At 55.8% G+C, this 21,903-nt stretch overlaps 2 protein-coding genes across 3 annotated transcripts in view; one reads left to right on the forward strand and one right to left on the reverse strand.

Annotated features, from left to right (window-relative positions):
- PNKD (PNKD metallo-beta-lactamase domain containing) overlaps positions 1–21,903 on the forward strand; it is a 59,355-nt gene that overhangs the window by 3,046 nt on the left and 34,406 nt on the right. The gene's annotated exons all lie outside the window — the stretch shown is intronic.
- TMBIM1 (transmembrane BAX inhibitor motif containing 1) lies at positions 437–16,921 on the reverse strand. The gene is made up of 12 exons (XM_036083108.2): positions 16,814–16,921; positions 8,032–8,264; positions 6,462–6,562; positions 5,621–5,685; positions 5,396–5,449; positions 4,860–4,910; positions 4,302–4,341; positions 4,029–4,066; positions 3,753–3,840; positions 3,323–3,418; positions 2,293–2,346; positions 437–1,868 (listed from the first exon to the last, which is right to left on the reverse strand). The coding sequence occupies exons 2-12, from the start codon at positions 8,222–8,224 to the stop codon at positions 1,722–1,724; spliced, it is 927 nt and encodes a 308-aa protein (XP_035939001.1). The 5' UTR covers positions 8,225–8,264; positions 16,814–16,921; the 3' UTR covers positions 437–1,721.

A 21,903-nucleotide genomic window follows, 5' to 3' on the forward strand; every position in this document is an offset into this window, starting at 1 on the left:
CTGAGCCGAAGGCAGACACTTAATGACTGAGCCACCCAGGCGCCCTGGACTAGTGATTTCTAAGGCATGGGTTCTAAACTTGAACCTGTGGTTCATCTCCCCCCACCCCCACATGTGAAGTCGTGTGAACACATACAGCTTTGTGGGGAGGAGAGTTCATAGCTCTCATGTGCATTTGTAAAGGGTCCAGGATGCAGAAAAGGTCATGTGCCACTGCTCTGACCGGTCCCTGCCAGACCCAATATTGCAGGGTTGAACCTTTACCAGTCTGTTGCATCCATCACCAGGAAGCACTGGGGCAAAATATATTTGATTATCTTAGAAAAGGTAGAAGACGCCAAGCCGGAAGGCAGAGGTAGGAAGCGGATGCTTTGGGCAGAGCCAAACCAGCACTCCCAGAGCTCCCACCTTAAAGCAAAGAAACCAGAGCCAGATAGGGGTTTAACTCCTAAACATAAAACTTTATTACATTTCTAGTTATGTCCTTTTGCGTGATATATTTAGGACCAAGTAGTTAAGAGAAGTCCTAATTATATCCTTGGGCTAATTTGGTTTCCACCCCCACCGACAGATTGACTCTTGTCCCCCTCCTCCCGTTCCAGCTTGAGGCACTAGGTGTTGCGAAGAAAGTGGCAACTGGCTGGAGAGATAAGGCTCAAGTCTGAAATACCCCAGTACAAACTGAGAGCGGAAGTCTCCTTTCGCTCAGGGTCCTCCCCAGGTTAGCATAAGAACACGGAAGTTTCCATGGATACCACAGGAGGCTTTCATATCCCTCAGACCAGGCGGAAGACCCCAGAGCCTTTCCCCTGCCCCCACCCTGGCCTCTCTTCACCCTCGTTACTTCCTGGCCACACTTACAGTCCTACAAACCACCCCATCTCCTGACCTTTGCTCCCCACTTTCTGCTCTGAGCAGCTTGGGCACTGGAAGCAAGAGGTCTCTCTGACCAGAGATCTCAGAAGCAGCCAGGGAGGCCCCAGGCAGCTCTGGAGAATGGGGACCAGACGGCTGCGAACAAGCCTGTCCTCTCCACCACCAGAAGCCATGAGGAAGCCCAGGGTAGATGCCACTCTGTATTGGCCCCTGTGCTTGACTTTGCTTACTCCCCTCTTCCTCCCCTGCTCCAAATAAACAGTATATGTATATGCCATCGAAAACGGGGATTGAAGCAGGGGAGACCCATGGGCACAGATCTCTTCTACCTTCAGGAGCTTGAAGGGTTGTCAAAGGAGTACAGGACAATGGCCTAGGAGTCCAGGAGGCTGGGGACAAAGCTCTCTGACTTGGGGGTTGAGGGAGGAAATAGCTCTAGCTACAGAGCCCAGAAGCCTATGGCAGAGGTGGGAGGGGACACCTCATCACCTCAAAGTCACTTCTACCTCTCATACTCCTTTTTGGCTACAGAGTAGGCTCTTCTTATCCTTCCCTGCAACCCCAGCTATTGAGAAGAGTTTGGTGCCATGTAGTGGGTGGAGGAAGAAGGTACATCTGCCTAGTCCCCTCTGGGTCTATCAAAGGCAAGAGTTAGTCCCCAGTTCCTCCAGCCCGACAGCTAACCTGCGCATCCATCACCAGAGAGGCCACCCATTCCAGGACAGAACAGAAACTGGGCATGTTACTGGAGGGGGAAGGAAAGAGATCTGAGGTCCAGACTCCGGTCACAGGGCCCAGCCCTCTAGGGAAGGGGGAGCCCACGGTGGGGCAGAATGCGGTGCTCCTTAATTGCGATCCCCGACCAGCTGCAGCACAAAGGTGAAAATGTAGATGATGTCGGTGTAGATCTGCAGAGCGCCAGTGATATAGTCCTCGGGGCTGATGGTGTGCTTCCGGTTCCCCAGGACCAGCTGCGTGTCATAAGCCAGGAACTGTAGGAATAGGGAAGGCATGCGTGAGGACCCAGGGGCTCTGTGGCCGGAGCTCCTTCCTGGTTCTCATTTCATCAGCAGATCCGTCCTGGGAGCCTCCGTGCCATGCAGTATGCTTAGGGACACGTTAACGAACAGCACAGCACGTGGTCTCTACCCTCAATCGGTTCAGAGTCTAGAAAGGGAGAGAGACACACCCCCATCCGTAATAGGGCCTGCTGGGTATGCTCCATAGCTGGCGGGTGAACAAGAAAGAGGTGGCAGGATCGCCCAGAACATCAGTCATCTCGACAGCGGAGAGAGAGAAAGGTAACTGTGGCCCACTCCCTGCCTCCCAAGCAGCCCGAATTCATGCTCTGTCTGTCTAGTTGCTCCCCTCCAGCCCCTCAGCTCCCCCGCCGAGAGGGAGCAGGGCCTTACTCACCAACGTGAAGCAAATGGCCCCCAGAGCAGCATAGACCATGTGGAGCCAGTAAATCTGGGGAGAGGGGACAGGGATGGTGTTAGAAATCTTAGCAAAGCACGGACCCAGGCAGTCCCTCAGAACCAGCTTCCCCCTATTCTGGGAAGAATAGGGAAGAGCAGGGAGACCCAGGAAGCTAGCTACATGAAAGGACCACTTCTGCCTTCTAGATCGGGGAAGAAATTAGTAGTAGTAACATATTTGGGATGCCTGGCTGGCTCATTCAGTGGAGCATGCAACTCTTGATCTCGGGGTTGTGAGTTCAAGCCCCACACTGGGTGTAGAGATTACTTAAAAAAAAAAAAAAAAAAAAAAAGAATAGTAACAAATTTGGACAGAGAAAACAGAGGCCATCCTCCAGTGGTCATATGAAACCAATCTCCAAAGTTAGGGTACAGAAGTGTCCGCTGTACTTCTGGAAAAAAGCAGTGGTTGCGTTGTAGCTCCGGGAGAGACAGAGCCAGGCAAGCACTGGCTGAAGAGCCCTGTCCCCTTTCCCCCAGGCCTAGTCCGTGCTCAGTCATGGTTCCTGCAGCCAGCCTGGGAAGGAAGCCCCCAGCCACCCTAAGGACTGCCAGAATCCTGGAGCCCTCCAGGTGCCTGTTCATAGAAGGGCAGGGTCAGCCATGGTCCAGTAGGCAGGTGCCCTCACAGCACGGTGCTCCCCTCGCAGGTCCCTTCCATACAAGCCCATCTTCTCAGTCCTGGGCGCCTCTCCCATCTCTCTTCTAGAACCTAACCTAAGCTGCCAGGCAGATCTCCCCACTACTTCCCACGGGAATTCTGCAATGCCATCCAGGGCCTTAGGTTTTACGGCTCCCAGGGCCTTCTCATCTCCACATAGAGATTACCCTAACCCAAATGATGGTGCTCCCGTGTTGGAGCCTTTGCTAGCCAGTTTTGAGCTTCCAGAAGGCCTGGCCAACACGTGATACAGAAAGTCTCCTCCGAGTGCTAGGTTCGCTGACCCCAGCTCTCCCAGGACACTCACATATTTGAAGGACAGCACAATGGCAGTGACAATCCCAGTCACCATCATCACAATTCCCAGGACACAGAAGAGGCCTGTGCACGAGGTAAAGTCCACCTGCCGGAAAGGGAGAAGGAGGCACCTGTCAGACGAGTGTCACAACCAGCAGCCCAGCCAGACTGTCCCGCCTCCCCAACGAGGGAATCCCAGTGCCGCCTCCTAGCAGGCACGGGAGTAACCATGATATTCTAAAGACAGACACAGGGAACAGTTTTACAGGTGCAGATAGGAAGGGAAGGGGATTAGGGTCTCTTAAGGGAAATCCCTGGTGTAGACGGGTCTGGGCCCTGGCAGGCCTGCTGCAGTGCCAAGCCTGGAGGGCCAGGTTTATATAAAGAAAGGGGGGTGGGGTGGCCAGGGAAGCGCCCCCCACCCCTCCCCATACCCTCACCTTGGTCTGGAAGCAGAAGATGGTGACCGAAATGGACACCACAGCAGTGATGATCATTGCAATGATGACGGCTTTGGTTTCATACACACTGAGGGTAAGAAGGAGTTCGGAGAGGCCAGAGGCATAAGTCATATAGGAATGACTTCAAAACTATCACTTCTAGAAGGATCCTGCCCGGCATCCCCCCCCCAATGCAGAGGACCGCCAGCCCAGGGATGCCCCACTCCCCCATAATACACATTTCACAAGAGTGTGATGGTTTGTCCCTGAGTGTACCTGGAAATGGTGCCCGTCATGAAGCCCATGGCAAGAGTCTGAGGGGAGGACAGAGATAAGAGTGGGACACGTAAGAAAGGCGGGCCCCCTGCAGGCACGGCCCTGGTGGACTGCCAGAGCTGGGGGCACGTGACTGAGCAGGAAAGAGGCAGCCACGAGGAGACCAAGGGCGTGGGTCAGGTTAGGGTTGGGGAGAGAGCCAGGGACATCGGCCACGGTTGTGTCCCCAGCCCTTCCCTGGGACCCACCCTCCCTCACCCCTTCTTGACTTACAAAAATGGTCAGCAGGATGATGTTCCATGGGAACCGGCGTCTGAAGGGAAAAAGACCGTGATTAAGTGACTTGGGGCCAGCCAGGTATCAGAGGCTCTTTCAGCAGCAGGTCGTTCTGGCTCAGGTGCTTGGAGAATGTGGCCTTGACTTGGGGGGGCGGGGAGGCTGGCATGGCCTTTGGGACCTGCTCAGGTGTTCTGTGCAGGGACAGCATGGGCCAATGGGACAGACCTAGGCTGTGGAACCACAAAGACCCGGATCCATTTGCAGCTTTTACCCGGCCTGCCTGTGTTAACTGTGGGAAAGTTCCTCAGCCTCCCTGAGCCTTGGGTGCTTCCTATTTGTTAAATGGTTAAAATGCTCCATACCTTGCAGAGGTACCGTAAAAGTAACAGCCACACGACTGAATCGGTCACACACAGGCAAGGGACTTTGAACACACCTGAACCTCAGCTGCGCCCATCACCACGCAGCTGCTATAGGGATCCCCTTTCTTCCCCAAACACTTGGTCCCCCCCTCCTGCCCCCCACCATCCCTTCTCATTGTCTGGGACTCACCTGGGTCCCTGGCAGCAGGCGAGGGTCAGATAGGTGGCCAGGAAGACAGCACTGGGAAGAAAGAGATGAAGTAGCCCACAAGCCCGGTCCACCCCTCGGCCCCCTCCGGGACCCACCTGGCAGCACTCCCCAGGCCGGCAGGCTGGGGGCCCATGGAACCCTTTGGAAGCCTGAGGGGAAGCCACCCAGGACAAGAGTACCCCAGCCAAGGGCACTGAGAACCTCTGAGACGGAGGGTTTAGCCAGGAAGGAGGCTGAAGGAGACCGAGGCAGATAAGCTAAGAGAACTTGGGGACCCGCTGGCAGTATGCGTGTTGCCGCCGGTCCCCCACCCCTGCTCCCAGGCGCTCTGTGGTGCTGTCACTCCTCACTTGGCCCCTCCCACACACCCACACTCCCCAGCACAGCTGGCAACTTGAAGGGCCCCTCTCAAAACGTATTTGGATCCCTGCCCTGAGAGAAGCTGGTCAGTGGTCCCCCCTCATCTCCTTGCCCCCCTCTCCCAACACACACAGCAGAGGGGAGCGGAGACTCACTAGGACACATAGTAGACATACAGGTTTCTCCTCACGAAGTCGCCAACTGGCTTCCTGTGGAGCAGGGGAGGATGGGAGGGGAGAGGAGTCATACAAGGCTTGGCTACCTCCCTGCCCAGGCCCCCCCACACTTCCCTTCGGGGTCCATCTGAGCACAGGGCCCACCCCACCCCGCACACCCCGCAGGGGACCCAGTAAAGACCGGGGCAGCGTCCTCAGACTCACACGAACGTGAAGATAGCGATGATGGCCACCGTGATGAGCAGCTGGATAGAGATGATGGTGTAAACCTGGAACGCAAGCCAGGGTGGGGGCGGCACGTGTCATCGTCCCACCCATCCCCCCAGGAAGCAGCCAGCCCCCCACCCAGGAGGCCAAAGACCCTCTCTGACTGGCAGGGAGGGGGCTCTTTCTTAATTTTGGAGGATCTCTTCTTATTTCATTTCCACTCAGGGGCCCTTCCCTGCTGCCGCCTGTCCTGAAGGCCACCCCGGAGTGAGGAGTCTGGCTCAGAGACTACCCACACCCTCAGGGCTGACCCCCACCTCCGGCTGCTCCTTGCCATCTCTCCCCACCCGCCATGTCCCACGGCCAGCCTCGCTTCCCTGCTTCCTCCCCCTGCCTCACTACCAGGTAGTCCTCCACGCTCACACAGCAGTTTCTGTGCCTACTCAGCAGGGCGCTGTGCACACGGGAGCCGGGGGAGAGGAGGAGTATAAACAAGTATGATCATTCTGGCTTCGAGTTGCTTCCAGTCCCACAGGAGAAAGAAGTTTGGGGAGGGCAGGACACTTTGGCAGAGCCCGCCTAGATTTTCCTAGATTGAATCTGTCCCCTGCCACAAGGTCAAGGAAGAGAGGACTGAGAGGCGGGGAACATGGGTCAGGAGGAGCTGGGGCCCCTCCCGAGGGCAGGGCAGAGCTAGAAAAAAGTTGGAAGGCGGCAGCATATCTCCATGGGAATGAGTGCCCGGGGCTGAGAGTGCCTGGCCCCCCGCACCCCGTCCCCACCCCATTCCCACCGCCCAAGGGGCCCGGGGACAGTGGCCTCCCAGCCCGCGTCTCACCTTTCGGATGAAGGTGTGCCGGACTTTCCTGTCATCCCACTCTCCAGGCCCGAAGCTTTCACTCACTGCTCTCTCCTCCCCATCATAGCCCTGGCCTGGGCCTGGGGGAACAGATCACATGTGACCAACTGGGGACTGGGACACGTGGCCTCAGTCCCAAAGCCTGCATGACATTATGTCAGAGTCTCCAGTATCTCCAGCCAAAAGACAGGTGCCATAACTCAGGAGCTCCTCACCCAAGCCAGGGCCTCTAGACGCCCTCAGAGTGACCCAGGGCTGGCCTGGGCACCACATGGAGCCGTGTGTCCCTGTCACGAGGGGCCTTAGGTGTGAGCCCATCCATCAGTGCGCATTCATTGAGGGCTCCTGCGTGAGGGTGTCCGGCCCACACCTGGGTGCTCTGGGGTGTGAACACACATGGTCCCTGCCATCTAGGGGTCACGACCTAGTGAGGAGGCCAGGCATGGGCAGGGCTTGGGGCATCAGCGGCAGGACGCCAGGGCCGTCAGGAATGAAAGGAGGAAAGGCAGGGAGAAACACAGAGCACGTGTGTGGAGGGTGGAGAACAGAGTGAGGGCCATGTCCTCCATCCGGCAAGCTTGAGCACTCAGGGATGCCAGGGGTCCATGTGCCCAGGACAAGGCGTGACTGTGAACGTGACCGGTGCGCTAACATCCCCACCAGAACACGTATGAACACGTACGGGCAGCTGAGGGCTGGCCATGCCCCAGCATTCCAGAGGCTGCGGGGCTCAAAACATTCCCTCAGTGCCTCCTTAGGAACCGCTTTCAGAATCCACACGTGAGCCATTCACAAAAAGGCGCTGCATCTCATGTCTCACTTCTGACCCGACAGGGCATTTACCTGCCATGACATTTATCAAACATCCAAATAACTTCTGGATGTTTGCAAAACTCAGACATTACCTTAACAGATGAGGACCTGTTAGCACCAAGAATATTAACAAAACAAAACAAAAAAAAGTGTTTCAGGTTCTAAAGGCAATTCCTAAGGGAGGACTCTGGGGGCAGAGGTGGCACCTGTAAAGTTAGGACACGGAAATGGCTTCCTCCTAAGGTAGCCACTCTGAAGTAACTAGTTACTGCATCCTGCCACTTTCTCATCTGATGTGTAAGTTCTGGTGTGTGACTATGGACTCGGTCTCCTTGCTGAATGAAGGGGCTAGCAGGCGTCTGGGGTGGGGGAGCGAGGTGCTGAGGGGGCAGGTGGGGAGGTGGCAGGTGGCTGGGGGGGGGCGAAGCGCTGAGGGAGCAGGTGGGGAGGTAGCAGGTGGCTGGGGGGGCGAGGTGCTGAGGGGGCAGGTGGGGAGGTAGCAGGTGGCTGGGGGGGGCAAGGTGCTGAGGGGGCAAGTGGGGAGGTAGCAGGTGGCTGGGGGGGCAAGGTGCTGAGGGGGCAAGTGGGGAGGTAACAACGATGTGGAAACAGAAAGAATTAAAGAGGAGATGAAAAAAGGGATGAAACAGGGAGCTGAGGGAAGGAAAAGAGGTGGCTCGTGTGGGACAAGTGCTGCCCCATCGCCCCCCCGCCAGGGCTCCCTTCAGGGACTCACCGTAGCGCATGGGCATCGGGTGGATGGGGGGCATAGGCTGCGGGTAGCCAGCAGGGTGACCGTAGCCAGGCTGGGGGTAGGCAGGGTAGCCCCCAGGCAGGACGGACGGCTGCCCATAGCCCCCCTGGGGCGGAGAGCCAGGGTACAGGGGGTTGCGGTCCTCATACGGAGGGGGGGCGCTGGGGTTGGACATGGCCGCTCAAGGGCTGAGGGGAGACCCCAGCTGCTGGCGCCTGAAATGGAGATGAGAAAAGCAGTCAGGAGTGCCCAGACCCAGCTCACCAGGCCCCAGTCCAGGCTGTCCCTGTGGAGAGGGGACCCTCCTATTTTCTCTCTTAATCACGACCCCCGTGTGTCATCCTGTGCCCACGGGCCATCCTCCCGGTCCCCACAGTGCTGCCTGCGCCACCAGCTCAGCCCCCGCCCCTCGGCCTTCATGCCAGCTCTGTCCCCGGCCCTCCTTCCTGCGCAGTTTCATGCCCCCGGAAAGCAGAAGGCGGGGGTTGTGCAGGAGCCCAGAGCAGTCACTGGGCACCGCTGGTGTGAGGGGCAGGGGGCGGGCCCGGGAACCCCCACCCCATGCTTGTTTAAGCCAAGCTTCCAGTGACCAGGGAAGAAGGCTGCTGGCCCAGCCAAGCCTCGGGGTGAGTCACACGGCCAGCTGGGACCCATTGCAGGGGTCAGCCCAGCCCCCAGGGCAGGTGGCAGGGGCATGGGGCCTGAAAGGCAGAGCTGGGGAGGAGCCAAGGTTCAAAGTGGGGGGCAGGGGGGGCACGCGGAGGACAACAAGCTAGCCCCAGGGCCGAGCCACCAGGCCCGGAGCCGGAGGGCAGCGGGCCCATGGCCAGTGGCTGAGTCAGGGGACGCCGGAGAGGCCTGGGCAAGTGGGTGCCCTGGGCTGGCCACTCAGGGCTGGGAAGCTGCACAAAAGGGCAGGCCAGAGACAGGACTTTCTGGTTCCTTCAGATAACAGCCGAGGCACATCCGCCGGGTGTGCTGGGAGCAGGACAGTGTGTGCGGGCCCCGAACCCCCCCGGAGGGACAGAAACACGTTTTGAACGCCGGGGCCTCTGGTATCCCCGCGTTCCCCAGCAGGGGCCGTGGCTAGTGGGGAGGAGAGAGTGCTGAGGAGTCTGCCCATACCTTCTCTGCAGCAGGAAGAGTCCCACAGCCGGGGCAGGGCTGAGGAACGAGGAGGAGGGAACCCCCAAAACAGCTCAAAGGGACCTCCAGGTTGCATGGCCCCAAACGCTCAATTCAGATAAGGGAATCAGGCACAGAACAGTGAAGGGACTTGTGCCTCCCCAGGGTCACAGAAATAGGTGAGGGCACAACCAGAATTGAGGCCTTCAGGGTCCTGGGTATTCACACTCTGTGTTAGGCTACATTCTCGAGGCCTCTTAGGCCAGATAAATGTCCCCCAGGCCTGGTGTCCCCTCTGAGGTTGCAAAGATCGGGGCTGGAGAAAAGCTAAGGAGGAGGTCCCAGAAAGGCCCTAGGTCCTTGGTTAGGGTGAACCTTGACAGCGCCATGACCTCCTCCTACAGCATCTCCCAAGGGGCAGACCTTCAGGACCCCCCAGGGAGGAAGCACCCCCCAGATCCAGGCAGGCAGACATCCTCAGAACCTCTGCTGGAAGGAAGAGAGAACCGGCTTCTCTTTTTAGGGTACTCCGCAGAGTCCAGGGATCAGATGAAGGACTGTCTTATCTCTTCTCTCTCAGGAGAAGTGGGATAGTGCAGAGAGGAAGGTGGTAGGGAGGGGCAGGGCGGAGGGGTGGCATAACAGGCCAGCTCTCTAAATGGGTTACATTGAGGAAAGCTGCCGAGACACCAGCACAACAAGAATGTGTCAGGTCAGAAATAAGGAAGACCTTTCTAGCAGTGAGGGTGTGACACAGCGACCCAACGTGTCCACAGCAGGCTTGTGGTGAAGGTCTGCACAGTGGAGGAGAGCGGCCTGAGGAGATAAGGAGCGAAAGAGAACAGGAGAAGACCAAACACTGAGTGCTGTTTCAGAAACAGAGATACTAACTGCTGTGGGAAAGTTGTGGTCCCATGTAAGGGTAGGGAAATTACCATAGATAGTTGTAACATGGAAATTTCTGTAGATTTTTAAAAAGGAAGAAACACAAACTGGCTCTCCTCCCCTGAGGCCAAAGCCTCCTTCTCCCTACACCCCCCTGCCCGCCCCTCTCCAGGAGCCCCCTTCTAACTCCACCAAGAGAATGGCGTCCTGTTTGTAGGAAGAGGTCCGAACAGGTCACCTTTGGAGTAGGGCTATCTGTCATTATTATGGCCATCTCAGCCCCGGGTCCATCTGGGTGGTGGCACGCAGGTGAACAGGCCGAACATGACCCAAGAGACACTGGCAGGGAAGGCCCGGTGGTCGGAAGCCCCAGCTGGGCCACCACAGTGATGTCGCCATGACCCGGCCCTGTCAGCTGCTCAGGGTGCACCTCTGTAAAATGAGGTGTCATGGGCCAGATGATCTGTGAGCTCCTTTCCAGCTCTAGCCGACCGTGAATTATCTGAGGCACCCAGCTACGCGGGGCTTGCCCTTTGCCCAGCCAGCAGCTGGCCCTCCCTCCTTCTTCTAGGCCAAGCCAGGCCAACAGGTCCCTTCCCAGACACAGGGGCTGCGGCCCCAGAGTGCGGGGTGAATCACCGAGAGAAAGGTCGGCATTGGAGGGGCCACCAGGACTCCGGGGGCCCGCTCCAGCTCAGAAGGCTACGGACGCACACGGACTCCCTCGCCCCGCCCTTGCCCCCCTCTCTGACTCTTCTGGTTTCAGAGGAATTCACCAGTAGACCTGCCTGCTGGGGACATCAGCAGGTCACAGTCCAGTTCTCTGAGGGCTCAGCCACCAGCCCATGCTTACCAGAGACTGGCACTAGACCACTTCATCTCACTATGCCTCGGTTTCTCCACCTGGAAAATGTGTTTAACACTATAATCGTACCCTCCACAGAATTGTAAAAATATGCATAAAGCACTTAGAAGGGTACCTGACCCCTGATAAAAACAGTAAATGGTGGCTGTTTTTAGTTATTATTTTATTAATCCTTTCAGTAGTCCAACAGGGTGGATAATGTTACCCTAGTTACAAATGAAGAAAGGATTAAGTCACTGGGCCAAGGTTTCTTAGCTAGGGTGTGATGAAGTCCACACCCGAGCTCCAAGACGGACTCCAGAGCCCATGCTCTAATCCCACATTGGACAGCCTGTCTATCTAAGCCTCCCGTCACATCTCATGGCTACCCATCTAAGACTCTAACAACAACAGAAGGCTTACATAGCAAGTGGACACTGAGCTATTCAGCCCCCTCTATAATCCCCGCCCCCCAACCCCAGTTCCCAAACAACCACCAGGAAGTGAAGAGGGTGGTCAGAGACAGTCTTAACTGCCTGAGCTGAAAGCAAGCCCACTCATCTAAGGCGAGCCAAACCCCTCGCTTTACCAACGGGACAGGAAGGTAGAGTGACCTATCCATGGTCATGGAGCTGGGCCCGGGGCTGGGACTACATCCCGGCTCTCCAGAGGTAGAGTCCTGGGCACAGGAGAGGGAGACGGTGTTCAGGCGGGGTCAGGGGAGTGGCTAAGCTCAGCCTCACTCACCTCCGAGCAGGGCCAGGTGGGGCCCAACTGACTGTGGCCCAGCTATATGAGGGGCCTGGCCCCTTCCATGTCATTGAGGCCTCAGCTAAGGATGAGGTTTGGGGCTGGCCTCTGCCTAGGTAGTAGGGAAAGGGGGAAGTGGTCAGTGTTAACTTTCGTAGCTATGACTAAGGGTGGGAGCTGGAGAACATGGAGTCGAAAAGGAATGAGGGGAAAGAGGAGGAAGACAATCCAGAGACCAGAAACCAGGAATCGGGTCATTTGGGTTCTGCCAGGAGCTAGTGGAGGAGCTCACAGTCTCCAGGGGCTAAAAGGGACCTTTAAGGCTCCCCACTGGAAGCCTGAATTTTCCTAAAACACAGTAGGCATTCAGCTTCTCCTGAACACACTCCAGTAACAGGGAGCAAGGCTGATCACTTGCAGGCAGCCTCAATCATTAGAACATTCTTCCTCACCACGCCTGTTATCAAGACATTCTAACTCTGCCCCATCCCTGCCATGTTACAGATCTAAGTTTGCTCCTCCATCCTCATGACCCCAATCCCCCCATCAGGAAGGTGCCAGAAGCTCTCCTTTCTCCTCCAGACCCAGCCATCCTGGCAGCAGAAGTGGGTGGGCTCAGACACAGGACTTGTTGGCTGTCAAGGTTTTCAGATACAGCCTTGAGGGGGAAGCATCTCCTTCCCCTGGAGCCATCTCAGTGCGGTCCAGGCTCGGGCTCCCCTGGGGGCACCTGAGGGTTAAGGCTCTGGAATCCACGCAGAAGGGTTGCAGCAAGAGGGTGAGGGTGTGTGTGTGTGTGTGTGTGTGTGCACGCGCGCGTGCGTGTGTGTGTGTGTGTGTGTGTCTCGGAGGGAGGGGTGGAAAGGAGCAGCTGACTGGTCAGGCAGCCTCCCTTCCTCTCTCTGCCAGGAACGGATGCCCAGAGCCAGGATGGAAAGAATAGCTCAGAGTGTGCATCTCAGGAAACCGCCCCAGCAGGCGCGGGAGCACAGCCCCTGGTCTCATGCCAGTCTCCTTCCCTCCCTTTTCCTTCAACCTACGCCCACCTCTCCTAGCCCTCCCCCACCCCCAGGAACCGGCCCCCCACTCCCCTCCCGCCTCGGCCCCAGCACAGAGCCACCAGGGCAGAGAAGTAAAAAGATACACCCAGGAGTGTCTGGGCAAGTCACCAGGCCTGCTGCACACGGGCCAAGAGGCCCAGAATCAACTTATCCTTCTGTCTGCCTGGCTTCTGGGAATAACAGGATGACTCTGAGGGGATCTAAAACCTGAGTCGTAAGAGCTGGAGTGGCCTTTAGAAATCACCTGGTTGCCTGACAGAAAAGGAAACCCCAATACCAAGAAAGTTCCGGCCCAGCCCACAAAAGGCCCTCTAGGTCATGGGTTTGGAACTTCCATTCCCAGCCCTGCCCATTGCCTGAGAACCCAGTAACAGACGCAAGCACACACACAGCTGAGGCGGAGCCACGACAAGTCATTTCCCCCCCACCCCCCATCCTCCGTGCCCCCCTGCTCAGAAATAGATAAGACTGCCGACCCACGACTTCCCTCCCAGCCCGATCTAGAGCCCAGGGCGGCCTCTCTCCCATCAGAGGCTGAGAGGGGTGGGGAGGGAGAGAAGCCCTGGAGAGCAGGGGAGGACCCAGGCCCCACAGCTCTGTCACCCTTCACTGGGGGGGGCAGTGTAGAAGTGTGTCACCAGTGCCAGTAAGCTCAGTGACCCCAGCCACGTCACTGGTCCCAACGGCCTGGAAATGCAGATAAGGAAGGAGGAATCAGAAACAGAGCCCCTAGCCACCTCCTCCTTTGCCTTTCAACTCCTGCCTTTCCAGAGGACTTCCAGATTAGGAGGGAGGAGAGGCAGACGTAGTTAGCAAGCCACCGTAGAGAACGGGAACTGCGTAACCCTTCCCTGCGGTGGGCAGGGCAGGCAGGAAGGAAGAGAGACGCTTACCGCAGTGAGTACTGGGTACCCGGTACTGGCTACTAAGGCAGGTCTGAGCCTGACAACAGCCCTCCGGGGTGCATATTCTTATCCCCACTCTCCAGAGGAGAAAGCTGAAATTCAGAGGAAAAACCCATCTAGGGGCCCATAGACGGCAAACAGCAGAGATGTGTTTGAACCCAGATTGGACGTCTGATTTTAGAGTTCCAGCCCTTTGCTTTTACACCTGCTTGGAACACAAGCTCCTGAGACACCCCCATCAGCCACCTGCGTGCACAGGCCAGCACCTGGGGCGGGGTGACCTAGTGAAGACCTTTCCCTTGGAGAGAGTCAGTCCACGACAAAGCTCTGGGTTAGAAGGCAGGGAGTGGAGTTCTTGTCCGGGTCCTAACTCTGCTGTGAGTCAGGGTGGGCCACTCCACATCCCCAGACTCTCTTTTCCCCACCATAAAACAGGTACACTGAACCAAAAGATCAAGCCTATTCCAACTCCAACAAGCTTCTGCTTCCGAAGGAGCAGCCTAACAGAGCACAGCAGGTTTCAGGGCAGAATGACCTGCTTCCTAAAGAATCTACACCTGGGCTTACTCCCCATCTACAGAGGCAGACACACATGGCATGTTCAGGGGATGGGACTGACCCTAGCACCCTCTCCTCCCAAACTGCCCCCATACTGCCCTCTGGAACCTACGGCCAGCATTTCCTAGGTGCTCACTTACCCCAGAGCCTGCAGGGAAACAGTGTTAGCAGTGTAGACAAGAAAGAGTACCAGCAGGAGGGAGGTCAGGAGACCTGGGCTCCAGTTCTAACCCTGCCACCAGGCAATTGACCTCCCTTGGCCTCCTTTACCTCCCCATAGCAGCCCCCATGGGAGAGTGGGGGGAGGGAGTAATTACCCAGAACCATGGAGTTGAGAGCTAAACTCATCCAGCAGGCATTTCCTGGACTGCTCTAAAGAACACCACCCCAGGAGATGTTAATGGACGAGTTCTGAAACAGAGAAGTCTGAAAAACAATCCATACCCCTTTCAGAGATTCCCAAGGCACAATGGCATATTCAGCCTCTGAGCAGTCCTGCAGTGAGCAAAAACTGTTCAACTTTGTTTAACCGAATTTCCCTCTAAACTTTCTTAAGCCTGAAACATTTTTATCAGGGCACACCTAATTAATATCCTGTGGGATCCTGACCAGTCCACCTTTGTTTTACAGATAGACCCAGCCCTGAGAATGATTCATGTCCTAACTCCTCATATCTTAAAACCCCTGTCCTTACAGCCCTCAGAGCAGTCGCGTGAAGTACAAGTATGTCCCCTCACTCTGAGTCAGCTTGATCCCGGCGAGGGTCCGGTCCTCTCCTCTCCGCCGCCCACCCCCCAAGACAGCTGCTATTATCTCCACAGTGAGATCTACTGTCAAGGACTGGGGGACATCCTCAACTAGCACAGAACTAGGAGACTGGCATCCCCTAACATCACCTATATGTAATGGGGAAAAATACAAATCATTAAATACAAGGACTCATTCTTATCTTCCTCCCTGACCAGTGCATCGAGTACTCTCAGTAGTCGGCACTGTGGCCTGTGGACTTCTGAATATCTCTACTTCCAAACAAGACCCAGGTTTTGGTCTAGAATCCCAGACTCTTAGGGTTGGAGGATCCGGTCAAGGCCATCCCCTCCACGGCATTCCCAACAGAATACTCAAGAAAGCTCACATCAGTGTTAACCATACTGTTAGCAGAGGACTTCTTCCCCGAGAGCTATTGGAGCATCCACGCTCTGGCCCTCCCACTTCAGCGCTCCGAAGGCACGAGTGTGTGTTCCTTTTCTGGGGCTTCTGCTCTTTCTGAAGGACCCAGGGTGAGAAGTTTGGGGGGTGGAAGTGCTCTGAGGTGGACAGCTTCCAGCTGAGGCCTCCGTCCCCATGGGAGGAGTGTGAGCTGAGGTGGCTATTACCCCAGCCCATGACACGAAGCACTCCCCACACTTACGGCGTAACCCATCATTACCTCTCTGGCGTGCCCATTTTTACAAGTGAGGCCCTGAGGTCATAGCACCAGAAGACAGAGGAAGCCAGTGCCCTTGACACTGTGTGGGCCCACCACTTCTTTCTAAGTTACAAACTGGCCCTCTGTTTGGGTCCCCTGCCTAGAGAGACAGGGACAGCAGGCAGGTGAAGAAAAAGTACGGCTGCCCCTTTGGCCCAGACAAAGCAGCCCCAAGGCAGCACGCGGCTCCCCGGGCCACCACTGGCCTTTGAAACCAAAGCTCACCAGTGAGATGAATATTTCAGAGCCCCAGAGAACTGGACACCCGAGGGAACTGCCATGACATCTGGCTCTGACCCTAGTTCCCAGGCCTTCCCCCACTTATCCCATGGCCGACGTTGGCGTTAGGTAGAAGGCCACCCCCTGGATCCCACAGCCAGGCCACAGGGGGGTGAGAGGATGGAGACCCCCAGAGGACAAGAGCTGGTCCGGGACCCCGGGATCAGGGCCAAGCCTCCCAGCAGCCTTCCCCTGCTTGCCCTCCCGCTGTCTTCTGGCTCCTTCCCGGGGCTCCACTTGTTTTCCCCTTTCCCAGGTTCCTGTCGGGTGTTTATGCTGACCCAGAGAGGGCGCGAGGACAGTACTTCCTTGTTGCTTTCCCAACCCCGCCTGGGGACAGTGGCTGGAAGCAGGCGGGCTGAGGCAAAGTCATGGTGACAGGGGTGGCCATTCCCCACGCCAAGCACGGTGGGCCGCTGGCTGCTTCCACCCCAAAAGCCAGGCCCCCTCCCCCCACTCGCATACTCATTCACCTGTCTACGCCTAGACTGGCACCAGCCTCCCGGCCGCTCCCCTCCCCCTCGCACCGGCCCAGGGCCCTGACAGCCCTCCTCCCGCGCACAGCCCGCCACGCCGGGGGCTCGTACGGTGGACACGCCCTGCGACACACGCGCCAGAAGGAGGGGGACGTGACACCCTCAGACCCTGGCCCGCTCGCCGGTGCCCACAACCCACTGCTCCGCTCCCAACGCCCAACAGGCGCCACTCGGCCGCCCGGACGCCGGCGGGAAAGCGAAACTCCCAGGGCGAGGGCCACAGATTCTCATCCGGAGCCGCCTCCCCGGGCCGAGCACTCGGAGGAAGTTCGGGGCGCCGCCCCAGCCCTGGCCCCGTCCCCGCCGGCCCACGCCGTCCCCCCACTCGCGCCGGCCCCGGCCCCTTGGCTTGCCTGGCCGCTCCGACGGTGCGCTGCCGGCCTCGCTCCCGACCTCCCTCCAGGCGCAGCGAGTCCCGCACGCAGCGCACGGCCCGGGCCTGAGCTGGGCGGGCCTGGGCTGGGCTGGGGCTCCGCGCCCCGCCCCGTCGCGCCGGCCCCCCGTGGGGCGGGGCCTCGGGACGCCGCCAGGGGGCGCTGGGGGCCGCCCGGGGTCCCGCCCGCGTCCGCCCGCTCTGCGCGCGCCTCCCGAGGCCCCGACGACCGTCCAGGGTTCTCTTGGATGTAAAGGCAATACGCGATCACTGATGGAAACTTAGAAAACACAGACACACAGGGGAAAATCTGTTCTCTCCACGCCTCCCGACTTCCAGCGGAAAGCGCTTGCGTTTGTGCTTCTTTGCCTTCCATGTCCATGTATTTTACTTATCTTTCCAGAGTGGGGCGTATTGTATGATGTTTTATCTATTGCTTTTATTTTACTTAACATTTTATCATGAACATTTTTCTTGTCACTAGCTAATTCTTCAGAAGCATGGTTTTAATGCCGCAAAGTATTCTATCACATAGCTGTGCTGATTTATTCAACCAATTTCTTACTGGAAGACAGTTCAGTTGTTTCTCGTTTCTCATTATTAGACATAAATCCGTGGTGAACATCCTTGACAGTTCTCTTCTTTTAAACCAAACGCACTTCACAGGGTTAAAACTTCAAACGTCCAGATGTAAAGACGGGACTTGGAATCTCTCTGTCCCTGGGAACTAGGACATTTCCTGCTTGAAGTTAGTTCAACCAGGAAAGCAGGTATTTTAGACTCAGAAATCCTGACCTGGGAGGTAGGTTACTAGTACTCCCGGGCCTTCATCTCAGCCCTCCCAGCCACTAAGGCAAGGATGCCCTCCTAGTGCCATTTTACAGACCAGGAAACGGGTTCTGGGAATTTTTGAAACATTGCCCGAGTTTGTATAGTTGCAAAGTCCATGTTTTTTCCATTACGCCAAAGCTGCCAGTCGATGAACAGCTTAATTTCAGGTGCTTATCTAGTGCTAATAGCTACAAATCAACATTACCACTGGATGTCTTTCACAGCCTCTAGGGCTCTAACTTCTTGAATGGCAGGGGTGGGACCCGTAGACTTGACAAAACACAGCTGGAAGCCCTCCTGATTCCAGACCCATCACTAAGCACTTTCCTTTACATGATTCTCTCTGGTGGCCCAGTCTAGCTTAGGAAGGAGGGGCCCATGGACTTACCTGGAAGCTCATAAGTGAAAGCATTGTGCCTACCAGTAAGCATAGTAAGCAAAATTACCACTCAGATTGTATATTTCAAACCAATTAAAATAGAGATTCTTTAATTGCCTCCCCCACACACAGTTTGTATGTTTATTCATATAGATACAATTTAAGTAGAAGTTACTTAGGGGGACTTGTGGACATTTTGGCAGGCTAGCCCCCCCTCCCCCAGCCACCCCAGCTCTCAATGTGAATTCAGATCTTAGGAGCCACGAACCTCATTTTAGGAAGTCCCCTCCCAACTCGTGAGCTTACCAGCAAGAGCTCACAGGAGCAAGTTCTCTGATAGCAGAATAGAGCCCCGGGTGAAATGTAAAGCTCCGCAGAATCTGGCCAGATCTCAGGGCACCTCTTCATGTCCTCTACACTTGGGCCTGTTCTCCAGAAAGCACCCTCCACTTTCTGGAACTGCCAGAACAGTCTCCAGGGAGATTTGTTTTCCCAGCCAGCAATCACATCCGCCTCATGGGAAAGGGGAATGTAGAGACAAGCCTCGCTGCCTGCTTTCTCCTGAGCCCATTTTCTGATCATGGAATCAAGATTATAATCCTACAAGAATCTGAAACGAAGCACCTGGCCCAGGGCATACCATGGGCATTCAGTGAATGATGTCTCCTTCTCTTGACCCCCTTTTATCCCTGGATAAAAGGGATAAAGGCCTTATTTATAAGACTCTCAGCAGATTACTAACTAAGCCCCTGCTGTGTGTCAAGCAGACAGGAATTTCTGGTTCTGGAGATGACAAAACTGAAGGACGCAGCCCAGCCCCTGTCCTCAAGAAACTCACAGTCTAGGGGAGATGGTAAAAGACCACATCATTTTCATTTTGACAGTTTGGCAAGTGCTGGGATGAAGGAGTGTTCACTTGGGGACAACATCTTAAGCAAGGGGTTTAGGGCCCCTACATCCCAGCAATCTAGGATTGAGCAGGTGGAGTGGGGTGGGAGTGCTAAGAAATTGGGCCGGAGCGGGGGTGTGCCTGGGTGACTCAGTCGGTTAAGCATCGGACTCTTGATCTCAGCTCAGGTCTTGATCTCAGGGTCACGAGTTAAGCCCCATGTTGGGCTCCATGCTGGGTATGGAGCCTACTTTAAAAAAAAAAAAAAAAAAAACAGGACTGAGCAAGGAGACAGGGGGTCAGAACTGAGATTTCACCTCCGGGGCAATGGGAGGCATGTGGCTGTCAACAGCCATCTAGAGGAAAATCGGGAAGGGCGTGGGAGGCTTGATGGTGCCCCTGGAGTAGGGGGACCAGCTTTAGCAAATAAAGAGGCAGAATGACCAGGTATATTTGAACTTCAGACAAACAACAAATAATTTTTTGTATAAGTGTGTGTCATTGTGCCGTATAGTATTTGGGAACACTTTAGACTAAAAAGTGTGCATTGCTTATCTGAAGTGCACATTTACCTGGGCTTCTTGTGTTCTGGCAGCCCTGCCCCAGGAGGAAAGTCAAATCAAGTTCAGTCAAATCAGGCAGCAGGAGGCAGAGTAGAAGGAAGGAAAGGAATCAGGCTGATGTTTGTTGTAGGGACGGGGCAGCCAGAGCTTAGTGATTGGAGAGGGGAGGTTGGCAGGAGTGGGGGGGGTGGGGCCTGGAGTGGTTTCCCTGGAGCCCAGGTGGAACCAGAAGGGAGTGGCCCGGGAACGCTCAGCTTTCTCTGCAGCCAGCCCCGGGGCTTCAGTAATCTGTCCTATACATTCCTCCTGCCCTGTGCCTGATCACTTAGAGCTTATGCGTCACTCCACCCGAGAAAGGTCTTTTCGTTTATCACTCACTTTCTCCAAAGAGCTCCCTTTTGTTTTTCAGAAGTAAATATGGGGGTAAATATGCCTCTTTCTCGCCATTGGAGGGCAAGGACAAAGTCTCATTCATCCCTAGCCTCAGACAGCCCTGCCCCATATCTGTTGAATTAAAGGGACTCTAATTTTTTTTTTTTAAAGATTTTATTTATTTGACAGAGAGAGAGATAGCGAGAGCAGGAGCACAAGCGGGGGAGTGGGAGAGGGAGAAGCAGGCTTCCCACTGAGCAGGGAGCCCGATGTGGGACTCGATCCCAGGACCCTGGGATCATGACCTGAGCTGAAGGCAGACACAACGACTGAGCCACCCAGGCGCCCGTAGGGACTCTAATTTTTTTTTTAAAGATTTTATTTATTTATTTGAGAGAGAGAATGAGAGACAGAGAGCACGAGAGGGAAGAGGGTCAGAGGGAGAAGCAGACTCCCCGCTGAGCAGGGAGCCAGATGTGGTACTCGATCCCGGGACTCCAGCATCATGACCTGAGCCGAAGGCAGTCGCTTAACCAACTGAGCCACCCAGGCGCCTGCATTAAAGGGACTCTAATGCGCCAAGCTGGGGTGGGGGAGGGCATTAGAGCTCTTTCCCCTGAAAATTAGTCTTATTATCTATAAACAGTGGTCAGCACTTTCATAAAGAAATCGGGAGAAGAAAGAATAGTGGATTTAAATGTGCCAGGAACAAGAATTTTGTCCTAGCTTTGCCCCTCAATGGCTGTGAGGCCTGGGGCCCATGTCTTTACTTATAAATGAGTCTAATCATACTGTTCTTTCCTTCCTCCTACACTTTTGAAGCCTCAGATGAAGTCAGCTACGTGATAAGCACTGAAAAAGGCATGCACGTGGGGCTGTTGTTAGTGATCTTGCCAGCGAGGTAGAACTGGAAACAGGTTAGGTGAGAGAGTTCCCCCTTCCCTAGATGTGTCACCTTGTGACAGAGGCCGGGCCACGGAGCCCACGTGGCATCCACCGCACCACGGCCAGGGTGCATGGCAATGCCTTCCAGTCATTCCTGACCATCAGAATCGCCCCAACGGCTTGGGAAACCATGGCCATTCCTTGGGAGATACCTCTTTCTAGAATCAGAAATGTGAATCAATCTTCAGGGGAGGCTGAAAGAAACGCCCCCTGGTGAATCCGATTCTCAGCCAGCTTTGGTGCTAGACAGACCTGGGCTCTATTCAAATCGCGTTAGTGACGCCGGGCCTATTACTGAACTTCTGGGAGCCTTGTATCTTTCTCTGTAAAAAGGGAGGTAATAATACAGGGTGTAATGTTTCAAAATAGCAGCTTCCAAGGGCTTGGGGCCTAGCAAAAATTGTCAACTGTAATGGTTGGCGGTGAGAGAGAAACGCAGTGACTCAGTGATGAGCACACCCCTCAGTTTAGCCAGCAGTGTGATTGCCTTTGGAAGACTAAACAGGACCAGAATAGATGAATTTGAGGTAGCTAAGGTGTGCCCTCTCGCCCTGCCCACTGCTGCCCGTGGACCTTGGCCTCCTCGGTCACCCTGACCTGCCAGGGGATTCCCAGCTTCTGCAGACCTCTCCTGCGCAAGAAGGCCTTCCTCATATCTTACCTGCATTTGTCTAAACAACACCACACTCCGCAAAGCCGACAGCCATTTCCTCTTCCCTCACTCCCAGCCCAAGATAATAGCTGCCCTAAGGTCTCTCCTTGCCAGTAACTGTGCCCCCTCCGTAATCGCAGGGTCAAGCGCCCACACTCTGATCACCATCTATCTCCCCAGCTCAACAACCCCAACAGCAACAACTCTGTGACCACACCAGGATTGACAGCTTCTGCGTCTTATCTCCTTTTCCCTGTCCCTCCCCGTTTCACTTCCCTCCTTAACCGGCTTCAATCCCGATCCCCTGTGGGAATCCCTGCACTCCTTTGCCCCCCTGCCTGGTGGAGCTCAGAACGCTGCCCGCACACAGCTGAAAGGCAGAAGGAAAACATGCAAGGTGCTGACAGATCTCCCTGAGTTCATCAAGACTTGGGTTTTT

The sequence above is a fragment of the Halichoerus grypus genome, chromosome 4 (assembly GCF_964656455.1).
Source record: "Halichoerus grypus chromosome 4, mHalGry1.hap1.1, whole genome shotgun sequence".
Lineage (NCBI taxonomy): Eukaryota > Metazoa > Chordata > Mammalia > Carnivora > Phocidae > Halichoerus > Halichoerus grypus.